Here is a 15,335-nt window from a genome sequence, read left to right as displayed (position 1 = left end):
GCCTGTCCAAAAGAGAACACAAATAGTAGAAAGTTAATGTAGATGTTTCCACTTCATTTGAATAACTTATGTGTACTGAGGCTTCAGCTCCTTAGCAAGGACTAACAATATCAATGGCTGTTAATAACAAAAACTAAATGGGATCTTTAATTTTCACCATGTCTTGGGTCAAAAATTTCAATGATAAATCATCTTCACAAGATTCTGTTGCTTAGTTAACCTAGAAAATTAGTTATCTTTAACCACAAAAAATTAATGGACCTACGTAATTATTTATAATTATTCCTCTAATGGGGAATAATTCTTACCCAGACTATTCTCTGTGACGCTCAAAAAAGTATTATGCCTAATAAATCATTTTTAGATGTTTAGATGTCAAATGCAGATTCTGATTATACTAAATGAAAGGCAGCACCCATTTCTTGTAAAAGAGAAGTTTGTTTTTTTAAAAAAAATTCAAAGTTTCAGTAGGTATGTTCAGTCAAACACAGCAGCACTTTATTAACAAGAACAGAGTAATCTGATCACAAGGAAATAGAATTCTAAAGTAAATGGTATCTTGGGCAGCATAAAATGAATACTAAACAAGGGTATGCATCCCAATGTGTGTCTCAGATGTAGAATGTGAAGGTGGCTTGTAAGCAAGGAAAGACATGAGCAGCATTTACATCACACACCAACTGTAAAATACATTTATCACTTTGAGAATGGCAATGAATGGTTATAGCCAGTAAATAGAAAAAAGAGCCATTTGAGTAGCAATTAATTGGGCCAAACACTCATTAAATTTTAATACTGCCTGATACTGTTTCCTCTTTACATAATGAAGTCAATGTCTGTGTTTTTGATAGGGGCCATTATATCTTTCTGATTGACAGTTCAAACTCATCTGACTTCAGACCACTAGGTCTAAAAGTCAACTACTTGTAACATTGATGGAGTTTTTTGTTTGTTTGTTTTGAGGTCTTCAATGGTGCTGCTGAATCAGCATATTAACATAATCTGAAAATGATTAGGGACAGAAAGGACCATATAATACTTTTCATATATAAATAAAATAGCCCACATTCCAGTATCACATGCCAGAAAATGCACGGTTAAAATTCAGACATTTAGTTTGGTCTTTTTGTGGTTACATTAAGTGGAGAATGTTACTGGTTCTTACTAAGGTCCCTTTCATCACATGATATTTCTAAACAAATATTTGGAATGCTTAGAAGATGTTACTTTTAGTCGCTTAGGGCCTCCTTAAGACATAATTTAAAGTGGGACATAAATAGGAACAAGTGTTTTAGACTCCAGTTAAAACAGTAGGAAGTTTCTTTTTAAATCCTGGGAAATCATATAACCTGCCTTATTTGTAAAAAGGAAAAAATGAATCAGCACACAAAGATAAAGGATGCAACAGATACCTAGGTAGGTAGCCACCCAATCATGTTCAGTCCTCACACTCCGAAAGCTAGGTGGTACAAGTTGGCCAAGTCTGACTATGCAGTTTGAAGAAGATATTTTCCTACTGGATGCTTAAGAAATTATTATATGAAAATGTGGGGATGGAAGAGAGCAGTTCTGTGCTTCTTGCTGTGTTACCTTTATTACGTTCCTAGTGTCACTAGTTTAAAAACAGCCTCCAACAAGAACATTTTAATCACCAGCCACCTTTTCCTCCTTTTTTCTTTTTCTGCTGCTGCTTCTTTTTGGTTGCTGGAGCCCCCGCAGGCTTCTGGTGTCTTGGGGGTATGATGTTACTTGTAGAGGCAGATACTGTCGCGGCGCTGCCAGGCCTGGGGGAGGTGGGTGGGCTGCTCACAGTTTTACTGGCATCTCTGAAACCATCAGACCACAAAGGTTTTGATTATTTGGAAATTTAACAAAGGAAAAGAGTATAAAAATGTATGAGCAATAGCTTTACTTTCTACAGCTAAGAAGCTCCTATATCTTTTCCACTTCTTTCAGAGTGGATACCCCAACTCACTCCCCATTTTTCTTTTCAATAAAATGTTTACACTATTTTAAAACTAAAGAAAAAAATAATAGAGAAGCGTTAAGGGAGTGCCATGGGGAAGGAAGACTGGGAAACACTGTATACATTTGTGGAAATGTCACAATGGAATGTTCCACTGTATAGCTAATGTATGCTAATAAAAAATTGCAAAGAAAGAAAAAATAATATATAATACATGCCCATTTTTAGAAATATAAAAAAATAGAGAATTAAATGATCTATAACTGCATGTAGAAATATTTTAAATCTACCTACCTAACTATCCATTTTTGAATGTGGTTCTAGGATTGAATCTAGGGCATGTGCATGCTAGCAAAACACCATTACTGGGCTTTACCCTCAGTCCCTACAATAGTTTTTACATTGCAAACATGTACCTAAGATAACTTGCAGAGTGATTCAAATGTTAGTGCCCTTCCTTAACAAATACAAGGCCCTGAGTTCAAACTGCACTACCATCATGACAAAAAGAAAATTATATTTGTAAATATATATGTGTGTATAAACATATACACAGATATGTAAATAAGTAGATTCTCACTAATACCCTTGAGGCAATCTCAGAAATAATCCGTACTGTACATATTGTAAGAGACCTCTATTGTGATGTTGTAACTCACAGTTCAGATGAAGCTCCTGCAGTAGCTCCCTGTGTCCCTTTTCCAATCTGATCCTTCTTTTTACCCTTCTTTCTTCCTCGATAGTAAGAGCGTTCCCTCATTGGTAGCCACCTTTCTGGATCTGGGGTGACTTTTGGGTCATAATTCTTAGGCAGCTTTCCTATGTAACAAATGTTAAAAAAATGAGAATATACCTTTAGTATTTTGATTATTTGTTTAAACAGTATAAGGAGTAAAGACTACAAATAAAATTTGTCTGAGAAAGTTGATTTATATAATCTAGACCTTCTTTCTTTCTTTTTTTTTGTCAGTTGTAGGGCTTGAACTCTGGGCCTGGGTGCTGTCCCTCAGTTCTTCAACTCAAGGCAAGTGCTCTACCACTTGAGCTACAGTGCCACTTCCAGTTTTCTGGTGGTTTATTTGAGATAAGAGTCTTATGGAATTTCTTGCCCAGGCTGGCTTTGAACCACGATCTTCAGATCTCAGTCTCTTGAGTAGGTAGGATCATAGGCATGAGCCACCGGTGTCCGGCATCTAGACCTTATTTCTAAGCATAATATTTCAAGGCCATAAAGGAAAAGACTTCACAGATATAGCTACCTAAAAATTTAAAATTTAAGCCAGGCACTGGTGGCTCATGCCTATAATCCTTGCTACTTCGGAGGCTGAGATCTGAGAACTGCAGTTCAAAGCCAGTCCAGGAGGAAAGTCTGTGAGACTCTTATGTCCAATTAACTACCCCCAAACCCCCCAAAATCAAAAACCAAAACGCAAAAAAACTTGAAGTGGAGATGTGGCTCAAGTGATGAGTGCTAATTAGCCTAGAGCACAAAAGCTCAAGAAAGTGCCCAGGCTTGGCACCAAAAAAGATAAAAGCCTGGGCTAGCTTTGAACCATGATCCTCCTATCTCTGAGTAGCTAGGATTACAAGATTGAGTCACAAGTATGTTGGTTTGCTTAATCATACATAAGTACTTATTGACTTAAACTTTTTTAAAATTATTTTTAAGTAGTTGTGCAAAAAAGTTCCCATTCTACAAAATAGTGTATGTATACAAGGTGTTGGACAATATCGTCACCCATCGCTCCTAACCCATCCCTTCTCTCACTTAAAAAAAAAATTGAGATTAGGTGATTACATAAATTTCACATATTTCACAGTACTGTGGAATAGTGATACTTAAAGTCACAAAGACATTTTAACCTTCACAAGGCACATTGTCATTATCATGGTCTATACAGTTTGTGAATTCTATGAGCTTTGACAATACAAATTATTTTTTCCTCATCAGGTGATGTTTACATCTCTTTCCTTTTGCTTAGTGTAGGCTGTTCCCTCTTTCCCTCTCATTCCTCCCTTCCCATCACGTACTGACTTTTTATCTGAGTACTCTGACACTTAAAAGTAAAGAATCAATAACACTTTAAGACAATGGATTGAATGTGAACATTAGCTCTTTCTCTGTATTTTTTTCCCTTTAAAAATTCAGTTTGAGGGGCTGGGAAGTGGTTCAGTGGTAGAGCACTTGCCTTGCATGCTTGAGGCCCTGGGTTCGATTCCTCAGCACCACATAAGCAAAAAGCCGGAAGTGGCGCTGTGGCTCAAGTGGTAGAGCGCTAGCCTTGAGCTGAAGAGCTGAGGGACAGCGCCTAGGCCCAGAGTTCAGGCCCCACGACCGGACCCAAAAAAAAAAATTCAGTTTGAGGTGCTGAGCAATGTGAACCTCACAAGTGTTTCACTGGGTTCAGGAATTCAGAACAGCTGTTTTGGACCTCACTGAACTCAATGGGCTGGTTTCGGCTAACTGGGAACAGCAGTTTTTAAATCCTAAATGGTTGATGGCAGAATGAACTTTTACAAACTCATGCAGTCTAAGGTGCTGAGTAATGTTTTGCACTTCTTTAAAAAAAAATGTTTCTTGTGCCAGTACTGGGGCCCTGGCTTTCCCTTAGCTTTTGTGCTCAAGGCTCTGCACCACTGCTTGAGCCACAGATCCACTTCTACTTTTTATTAATTGGAGATCAGAGTCTCAAGAATTTGTCTTCCCAGGCTGGCTTTGAACCACAATACTCAGATTCCAGCTTCCTGAGCAGTTAGAATCCTAACTATAGGCGTGAACCCCAGGCATCCTGCAACTTGTGCATTTAAGCTTCACTAGAATGGTAATAAACATATTGGAAGAAGAGAAAAATAAAAGTCAGCAAGTTTTGGAAGCTGAAAAAAGACAGGAGCATTGGTAATAGAGTTATCTAATACTTAGGGGAAACCTGAGTAGTAGTGGACAAAATTAATCTGATTTATACTTCAGACTTCCCCCCAAAACAGGAACCGATATGTGGCTTTAAGAATAACCTCTGGCTAGATGATGCCAAGCACAGTAATTCTACCCATAGCCTACGCCAATTAATGTACAATATTCTTTGGAGAGTGGTTCAAGGGTTAGATATTGACTTGGTTGGCTCAGTCAGATTAACAAGTAAGGCTTACAGAGTCCAGAGTCCCTATCTGTTCTGCTAGCTGTAAGTGGTAAGAATGTGGCTCCATTTCCAGCAAACATTCTCTGACATTCTGAGAACAAAAACAGAGATACAGCTACCACTGAGTCAACCAACCTTGATGAAAACTTTTTTTTTTTGGGGGGGGGGGAGAGGGGCGGTGGGTGAGCTGCTCCAGGGCTTAAACTCTGGGCATGGGTGCTATCCCTGGGCTCCTTCTTGCTTGAGGCTAGCACTTAAGACCATTTGAGCCAGATTGCCATTTCTGGCCTTTTTTGTATGATTACTGTAATCGGACATAAGAGTCTCAAGGACTTTCTTGCCTGAGCTGGCTTTGAACCATGATCCTGAGAGTTCAGCCTCTATAATCCTGGGTTACAGGTATGAGCCATGAGCCATTGGTGCCCAGCGGAGGGAGAGGAGGGGTGGCATTTTTTTAAAGACTACTTTTTAAACAGTGTATTTTTCTAAGTGACATTGAAGGAATTTTATATTTATACCCCAAAGATCCTAAAGTATTAAGGACTTACTGCATAGTAGTTATTATTCTAAGACTTTACAAGTAATATTTCATTTCATTATTTGAGCTACAGTATGACATATGATTTTACTGATGAAAAACTCAGGTTAGTATGTTAAATTCACAGTTGCCCAGTGCAAGAACATTATGGAAAAAGTTTGAATCCATTAAACTCAAGTTACACTCCTTAAAATTTTTTTTTAAAAACCTTACCCTTCTTTTTCTTCTTCTTCTTTTTCAGATCTCCCTGTCTGAAAATCAAGAAAAAAAAATCATTACTATCCTTATAGTAAGTACGTAAGAGAGAGCAAACTGGGTGGTTTGTCAGAAGTGTGGTGTTAAGCCTTAGAAACAGCTAACAAACGAACTGAAATACTAATACCACTTAAATTCAATCACAATTTAAATACTGTAATTTATAAGGTAATTAGAAAGGAGGCAATAATTGTTTTTAGAAACTATGTAACAATTACATGGAGCAAAACTTAACTGGTACACACTGAACTTAATTTAAAACTTTTCCAATGTAAATTGGTTACCTTCTAAAAACAGTTAACTAACCTATCTTTTAAGCAGAGTCTAAAGTATCTGAATAGCAATCAAAGTATGCTAGGTAACTTGCACAAACTTAAAAATCTACAACTATACAGTAAGTTATTCTACATTTAACAAGAGTTTAGAATCTTTACCAGAAGAAAAAATGGATAAGTAAAATAGCTGTAAAGACTGTCTCTGGTTTAAAAAAAAAAAAAAAGTAACAAAATACCAAGAGAAAGAAATAGGAAGGCCAGTTTCTGAGATGGAACTGAATTCAATCTTTCCTATAATAAAATTTTATAATAAACCTTAAAAAAATCTGTTTCTGGATAGATATGCCAAACAAGTTACACTGGGCAAGATTGTATTGGACAGTGGTAGGAGGAAGACCCAGTTAAATTTTACCTTTTAGTGTGCTTTTTTCTTTTTCAGTGATACTCAGAATTGAACTCAAGACCGTTCTATATTCTAGGTAATGTTGTATCACTGAGCTACACTACCAGACAGTATCTTTCAAACTCTGAATCCTGTGAATTTATTAATTTTTTAAGATACGTAAAGCCATTATTAAGTATGTTAGCAATATAGAAAGATACTGAAAAGGGCCGAGGAAATCACGAAAACATTTCAAAACAACAGTCAATCACTCTGAAAGTTAGAGTGAAGAAGAAGAAAAAAAAAATGTTTTGGTTGTTTTTTTCTTGTCGGTCAATGAGTTTAAAGGCAGGGCCTGGGTGCTATCCCTGAGCCTCACCTCTATTTCTTTTTATGTGTGTGTGTGTGTGGTTTATTGGAGATAAGTTTCATGGATTTTCTTGCCCAAGCCTACTTTGAACCGTGAGCCTCAGATCTCAGCCTCTGGAATTAGCTAGAATGATAGGCACGAGCCATCAGTATGCACCTATAAGTTAGAGGCCAATCTGGCCTTGTTTTGAGTTTGACTCAAAAACAAAACACATACACACACAAAGATATAGAAGTTAGAGCAAATGAGGAATAAGGACTAGGCATAGCAAAAAATAAAAGAAAAAGAAACAAAAGAGGATTTACCTTTACTTACATGGAAGTTTGTTTGTTGTTTTTTTTTGCCAGTTGTGGGGCCTGAACTCTGGGCCTGGGCGCCATCCCTGAGCTCTTCAGCTCAAGGCTAGTGCTCTACCACTTGAGACACAGCACCGCTTCTGGCTTTTTCTGCTTATGTGGTACTGAGGAATTGAACCCAGGGCCTCATGCATGTAAGGCAAACGCTCTACCACTGAGCCACCTTCCCAGCCCTTACATGGAAGTTTTATGGATGTATTTTTTATTTCTTAATTAAAATTAACATTAGAGAGAATGTTTTAGAAAAAAGGACAAGTTGTTTTCAATTAGGAAAACACAAAGTGGTGATGCACACCTGTAATTTCAGCATTTGGGAAACCTGACTAATGGAGGAGCATCTTGAGTTTTAGGCCAGCATGACTTACACAGTGAGTTCAAGGCTGGCCTGGGCTATGTAGCAAGATCCTGTCTCAAAAAAGAAAGAAAAACATACCCTTGTTCCTTTGGTTGACTATCTCCAGTAACTTTTCCACCCTTCTTCCGAATGTATGTAGCACCAGGAGAATTTTCAAGAGCATCGACATCTATTTTCAGAGACATACTATCCGAAGAGGGCAAGTGTTTACTAAGACTGGGATAGAACAGGAGTTTAGGAACACAATATATACACATACACAACTGTTTCTAAAATTGGAATAACACAAGATCAGCACAGCAAAATTCATGAAGCATTTCATATAAAAAAAAAAAACCAAACTGTGGGGCTGGGAAGGTGGCTCAGTGGTAGAGCGTTTGCCTTGCATGCCTGAGGCCCTGGGTTCGTTTCTCAGCACCACATAAGCAAAAAGAAAAAAGCTGGAAGTGGTGCTGTGGCTCAAGTGGTAGAGTGCTAGCCTTGAGCTGAAGAACTGAGGGACAGCGCCCAGGCCCAGAGTTCAGGCCCACAACCGGACCCCACAAAAAACAAAACAAAACAAAAACTGGTAGGTGCTAGTGACTCAAGCCTGTAATCCTAGCTACTCAGCAGGCTGAGTTCCAAGCCTGCCAAGGCAGAAAAGTCCCCATGAGATCTGGAATTGGTGTGTTGTGGCTCAAGTGGTAGAGCGCTAGCGTTAAGCACAAAGAGGCTCAATGACAGAGCCCAGGCCATGTTCAAGTCCCATAACTGATAACAACCCCCTCCTCCCCCCCCCCCCCCCCGCGCGCAAAAAAAAACACTTTCTTTTCCTGAGTCCTTTCATCAAAAGCAAAAATAGTTCTTTAACTCTTTGTTTATACCATAAGCAAGTATACCAATTATATAGCATATATTGTAAAAATATATAGCATATATTGTAAAAATATATTGTCAAAATGTAACCATCTATTATTCCACGGCAGTTCCAAAAACTTATCAAGCTAAGAAAATACAAGCTTGTTCAAGGCAAGGGCTCTGATCTACGGCTGCTTAGCATCTGCCACTTTACATAATTTAGGAATGCACCCTGATTCATATAGTATGTATGACACAAGTTCAGTCATGACACCGAATCCTCTTAACAGTAATTGTTTGAGATGGACATGTGACTCACTAGTTCACTCAAGAGTAACATTTCAGAATCCATCCACAACTCCTCACATAGAAATAGGCTGTCTATTATTTACTCAGTAACAAATCTGGAGGCATATAGGGCTGCAGCTTGTTTTTACTTTTGATTCTGGATCAAACTATCCCAAGGCGGACCTATCGCTTTTTATTTTCCACTGTATTTTTAAATCTCATTGATCATTAATTCTAACTTTTCCTCTTACTAGTTAGAAAGGGATGTTAGTTGAAATTGACAACAGAAAAATACCTGGTCAGAGTAAGGACCAGAAGAACTCTATTGTTCTGTGGGGAGCTGTATAGAACAACGATGAAAAGGATACACTTTTGCTTTCTCTGGATCTACAAGCGAGTAAGCAGAAATAAGCTGCGCCAGGGTGTGAATATCTTTTGGATTTTGTCTAAATAAAGAAATAAGAAAGTTATTGATCCATTTACAGAACAAAGAATATACAACATTATAATATGGACTTCAACACTTCTCAGAGCTTACTTCCATAGCTGTTCCAGGTCACTAATTGCCTCCTTTTTCCGCCCATATTTGAGCTTGTAGTTTGCAGCTTCTCTTACCAAGGACAAATGAGCAGGAGATTTAGGCTAAAGTTAAAAACAAAAAGTTTTAAGCCAAATATGAAGCTGTATTTATTAGACCTTTAAAATAGACCTCTCCATCAAATTATAAATAATATAAATTATAAATAATAATGTCTGAAATAACAAAATTACACATACAGGAAAGTGAATACACAAGTTAGTATAAGTAATCACCAATTTAAGAATATAGACTAGAACATAAGTAGCTAAACCATAAACATAAATATAAACCAGATCTGTTTAGATTATATATAGGTAAAATTAAATCTTAGAGCTAGGCTACCAGAGTTCTCAAGCATTAATCTGATGTAACACTTCTCAGAACACTGTCGTCCATCCACTGCTAATAGTGGTTAAGTATAAATGCCACATGCATGGATAGATGGCTGTTGGTAAGTGGATACTGTCTATGTAGAGAAAAAAAAATGAAGATGCTTTTGATAGGTGGAGACAGAATAAACCATTATTGCATGTTCCAATAATTACCACCATGGATGGTAATTACCACAGCAGTAATTACATCCTCTAGCCACTTAAATGTATCTTTTTATGTGTAATCATGTAATAATATAATTACTTCTTGAGATTCTGCACACAAATACATGTACAGACCCACAGAGGAAGCAGATATAAAAAATAAAAATGAATTGGAGATGTAGCTCAGCAGTAGAGTCCAATGCTAAGCCCTGAATTTGATTCCCAACTCCCTCCCCCCTATTCTATGTATTGCTTACCAGTTGTTTATGAACCTGGTATACTTTAAAAAGTATTTGATAATCTAGTAACAGCATTATATTTTAAGTGGCAACTTGACATTCTTCAATTTCTGACCTTTTGAGTTCACTGTTGCAGCTGTTCACTATTAATGTCAAACTAATTCTCAAAACATTCTAGTCATTTATTTACCTGATGGTTTTGATACCACTGGATAGCTTGTGTGAAGACCTCAATAGCACTATCAATATCTTCCTCATGGCTATACATGGTCACTAGTGCAGATACCTATACACCCAAAGGAAAAAAAATGAATAAAATTCTCCCTTAAGTCTCAAATACACTTGTTTTTGTTTTGTTTTGGGCATTTGTGAGGCCTGAATTCAGGGCCTGTCTCTGAGCGCTTTTTTTTGCTCAAGGCTAGCACTGTACCACGTTGAGCCACAGCACCACTCTAGTTTTCTGGTGGTTAACTGGAGATAAGAGTCTCAGGGACTTTCCTGTCCAGGCTGGCTTAGAATAACGATCCTCAGATCTCAGCCTCTTGAGTAGCTAGGATTATGGGCATGAGCCACAAGTACCCAGATGAAATACATTTTCCCAAAATGAAAAATAAGAAATAGCAAATAAAGATTATTACACTCTGCTATATAACTAATTCACCATAAACATTACTCCTAGAAATAACATGAACATGAACAGTGCTTCCAAAATAGGAAGGCTGTCACTATAAAGTAAACCTTTCTTCTAAAGCATTGCTGGTTCACAGTTTAAGTTCAAGAGTTGAAAGTAAGTGTTTAGACACACTTATAATACTGTAAGACATCTCTAGAATTCAACTGTGTGATGAGTGAGGTATACACTAATGTGGTTCAACTCCTGTGATAAGCTAGCTCTCCCTGTGGCCTGAGCTGCATAAACTAAGTATGCTTGAGGGACAGTAAGGAGGACCAGATGGTTAGAGTGGAAGGGAGAGGAATTTGGAGGAAAAGAAGACAAGCATAGAAGGAAACAAAAACAAAAAGTTAGATCTTTAAAAAACAGTAAAACTGATAAACCTCTGATCAGAAAGATAAGAAAAAAAAGAGAAAAGATACAAGAGGCTAATATAAGTAATAAAAGGGAGGAGATACAAAGATACAAAGAGAACAGATATGAGGAGGACAAAAAGGAAATACTATGCACAACTTCTATGCCAACAACCTACATGGAATGAATAAATCCCTTAAATTAAGGCCTGATATTAAATATTAGAAACATTTTACTTTCACCTGTACATACTTAATGACTGAATATAATCATTGATTAATTTAACTGAATATATTAATTCCAACAGGAAATAACCATAACACAAGACACAAAATATGAATTAAGAGGGAAAAAGATAGTGAATTCAAATCACTTGCAACTATGTATGAAGATGGCATAAGGAGTCTCAATGAAAGCTACTATTTATCGGAGGCTGTGGGATGGGGAAAGAAAAAGCAACGGACAGGGTTATTCTGATAAAAACGTGTGTGTCTGGAATGGCATGGTACAATATACACTAAAACAAACAAAAGCAATGACAGGAAAATGTTGAGAATGGATGCCAACAGGATGAGCAATGCCAGGAAGGTAAATGAGAATATGATGAAAGCAGTTTATTTCCATGTATGAAAAAGAACAACGAAACCTTTTGAACTTGATGGGGAGTGGTGGAAAGGAGACTGAAAGAGGGAGTGAGTTTGGGATATATTGCCTGCGAGTTTGGAAATGACAAGGTGAAACTCCCCTTGTTCAGCTAATACATGCTAGCAATCAACCAACCAATCAATACAAGTCATATTATTACACAATTACTGAGTGCTAATTGCAAATAAGTTGTGCATCAACAACAGTTCATTTAATAAACAGATGGATATCCTACCACCGAATAATTAATATCTGTTAGTGATCAATCCTATGGTATTTCAATAGAGAACTAAAAACCAAATTTACTAATTTAACTTAAAAAAAAACAAACTCTGGAAGTTCAAACTGTGGCTCAAAGTGGTAGAGTGCTTGTCTTCAGCACAAAAGCTTAGGGATCATGCCTAAGATCTGGATATACGTCTCACAACCAATAACAACAACAAATCACTAACACCATAAATAATTTAGGCTAAAAAAAATGTCCTACAGGGTCTCAGATTATTTGCAGTTGGCTTTCACTGATAACTTAAGGCTTAAATAGTGTCTGCCATACTTGACTGAGTAATAAACCAACAAAAGGCAGAGGGCAGAATGAAATTAAATTTATTCTAGGTAAATTACTGTTAATAACTTTAAGTGTTTCCTAATTCATAAATTTGAAAAAATAAGAAAATAATCTGCCAGCTTTTCAGAATATTTTACTTACAAACTCACCATTCCTGGTTTATGCTTTAACTCTTCTATGCTTCTTAATATTAGACATGCTTTGGAAATATTACCTTAAGAGATTAAAAGCACCACAGTGAAGGAAGCATACATAGAAAAACAATACAAGAAATTTTACTTCTCTTATCCTAAGGAAATAAACAATGAATTGTATTTAGTAACATCTTTAAATATATAAGCTTTTAGGTTTGGGGGACAGTATACTTCATTTTTTCAGATAAGGAAATATTCACATCTAGGTACATGTGGCTCACACCTATAATCACAGGAACTTGAAGTTTGAGTCAGTCTAGACAGGCAGACTTGAGAGTGATCTCCAATTAACCACCAAAAAGCCAGAAATGGAGCTGTGTGACTCAAGAAGTAGAGGATTAGCCTTGAATAAAGAAGCTCAAAGGCAGCGTCCCGGCCCCAAGTTCAAGCCCTAGAACTGGGGGGGGGGGAAAGAAAAGGAAAAAGAAAAATTCTTCACCCATTTTTGTGTCAGTACTGGGATTTAAACTCAGGGACTAGGTGTTACCCTTACTCAGCTTTTTTTTTTTTTTTTTTGCTGGTTGTGAGCCTAAACTCTGGGCCTAGGAACTGTGCCTCAGCTTTTCAGCTCAAGGCTAGCGCTCTACCACTTGAGCCACAGCGCCACTTCCAGCTTTTTCTGCTTATGTGGTGCTGAGGAATAGAACCCAGGGCCTCATGCATGCAAGGCAAGCGCTCTACCACTGAGCCACCTTCCCAGCACCGTTACTCAGCTTTTTTGTTCAGTGCTTTATCACTTGAGCCACAGCTCTATTTTCAGCATTTTTTGGTAGTTATGTGAAGCTACGAGTTTCCTTCCTGGACTGGCTTCGAACTGCAAACTTGAGATCTCAGTTCCTGGGTAGCTAGGATTACAGGAGTGATCCACCAGCTCCTGGCTACATAATTTACTTTATTTATTTGCATAACCTTACAAAAGTAATGGCAACTTCCAGTCTGATGGGTTTTAGTTCTCTCCTTTACCACACTACAATTTCCAAAGGATATATTACTATAGACATGACTGCAATGAAAAATTGTGGTGTTAAACTTTTTCATTCACTGAAAACTTCAGGAACATACCTTCCATTCTCTAAAACAAAACCACTAGAGCTGTATGACAGTATTTTATGCACTGTTGTAAATGTCCTATTATCTGTGCCATCCAACAGAGCAGCCATTAGATATACATGGCTACTAAGTTTCTTAAGTGTGGCTACAACAACTAAGGAAATCAATTTTATTTTCCCACACTTTGTATAATCAATTAGTTGTATAAGGGGGGGTCTCATTTTGATAAGTTTATATGTGCATCCAATGTACCCTGACCTGGCTCCACCCCTGCATCACTACTTTATCCCATTTCCTTCCCCGCCTCACTGCTCCCTGTTCACACATGTCCATAATATATTCTTTTCTTAAATTTTAATTGATTTTTTTTATTGTGAAAGTACCATGCAGAGGGGTTACAATGACACGGGCAAGATAATGAGTACATTTCTTATCAAGCATTGTTGCCTCCTCCTTTGTTTCCCCTTCCCATTCCCTGCCCCCCCCCTCCCATCCATAATATATTCTAACAACATTCACCCATACTATCACCAGTATCTATAGGACCTGTTTTATATTTCTTTTTTTTTTTTGTCGGTGTGGGGCTTGAACTCTGGGCTTGAGTGCTATCCATGCGCTCTTCAGCTCAAGGCGAGCGCTCTACCACTTAAGCCATAGCACCACTTCTGGTTTTCTAGTGATTAATTGGAGATAAGTGTCTCATGGACTTTTCTGCCTGGGCTGGCTTTGAACCGTGATCCTCAGATCTCAGCCTCCTGAGTAGCTAGGATTACAGGCTTGAGCCACTGGCGCCCGGCTTCCTATTTTGTATTTCTGTCACCTATTTTGCTTTGTTGTATGCTAGTTGAGGCACTGAAATAGAACTAGTGGTAGACAATTGTTCTACCAATTGAACTATGCCTACAACCATTTTGTTCATGATAAAATCTTGATAACTTTGCCCAAGCTAGCCTCAAACTTGAGATCTTCCTGCCTCTACCTGAGTAGGTGGAACTATAGGCAGGTGCTCATACCTGGTAGGAATTTTAAGTTTTATTAAATTCTGATTAATTCAAACCTCAAATAGCTACATGTGGCTAGTAGCACACTAGACAACTCAAGTCAGATAATAACTCAAGTTTAGTCTGAAACTGCAGACGTTCTAAGCAGTTTTCTGTTAAAAATCAAATATATAAGTTCTCACTAAATTTTATGTGGTAAGGGCAAAGCTGTGAAATACTGGAAAGCACAAGACAAAGTAAGCTTCTTATTTTACACAAATGACCAAGTATTCTTATAACAGAATGTACTCAGAAAATACAAGTTAACTGTGGTCTTTTTGAACACAGGAATCCTATGCTCTACTGACCTTGAGGCCCTGAGTGAAAATTGTTCTATCAATTTAGGAATTACCCTAAGGGCCAACTACTTCATTGCAACATTTGGAGATGATAAAAAAAACTATCTTTGGGTTTCAAACAATAGTTACACTTTATTATTACACAAAATATTTTAACTCAAATATTTATTAATACCTTGAGAAATTTTCAATTGTGCCATGGTGAGCTTAATTTCAGCTGCATTTTCAGGATGTTGATCTGAAAATTCCTACAATGTTTTTGGTTGGGGAAAAAAATTACATTTATACAATTGCAGACATTACATAATTACTATCATTGCTACATACAATTTTTACATTCAGTTTCAAAGTATCAAGCTTCCTTGATACTTCATTCTACATTCAATTTGCTATAAAGCTAT

General features: G+C 37.4%; 1 protein-coding gene across 1 annotated transcript in view; it reads right to left on the bottom strand.

Moving 5' to 3' along the window:
• Window positions 1-472: 472 nt before the first annotated feature.
• The window catches only part of Srp72 (signal recognition particle 72kDa), a 29,274-nt gene continuing 14,411 nt past the window's right edge, over window positions 473-15,335 (bottom strand). Inside the window, exons 11-19 of the mRNA XM_013009048.1 lie at window positions 15,110-15,182; window positions 12,501-12,565; window positions 10,305-10,400; window positions 9,298-9,401; window positions 9,128-9,205; window positions 7,713-7,850; window positions 5,855-5,892; window positions 2,626-2,785; window positions 473-1,826 (exon numbers count right to left, since the gene is read on the bottom strand). Coding sequence (XP_012864502.1) covers window positions 1,649-1,826; window positions 2,626-2,785; window positions 5,855-5,892; window positions 7,713-7,850; window positions 9,128-9,205; window positions 9,298-9,401; window positions 10,305-10,400; window positions 12,501-12,565; window positions 15,110-15,182 — 930 coding nt within the window. The 3' untranslated portion in view covers window positions 473-1,648. The remainder of the gene's footprint in view (window positions 1,827-2,625; window positions 2,786-5,854; window positions 5,893-7,712; window positions 7,851-9,127; window positions 9,206-9,297; window positions 9,402-10,304; window positions 10,401-12,500; window positions 12,566-15,109; window positions 15,183-15,335) is intronic.

The sequence above is a fragment of the Dipodomys ordii genome, unplaced genomic scaffold (assembly GCF_000151885.1).
Source record: "Dipodomys ordii isolate 6190 unplaced genomic scaffold, Dord_2.0 Scaffold8, whole genome shotgun sequence".
Classification (NCBI taxonomy): domain Eukaryota; kingdom Metazoa; phylum Chordata; class Mammalia; order Rodentia; family Heteromyidae; genus Dipodomys; species Dipodomys ordii.
This window is presented reverse-complemented; position numbering and strand designations above follow the sequence as displayed.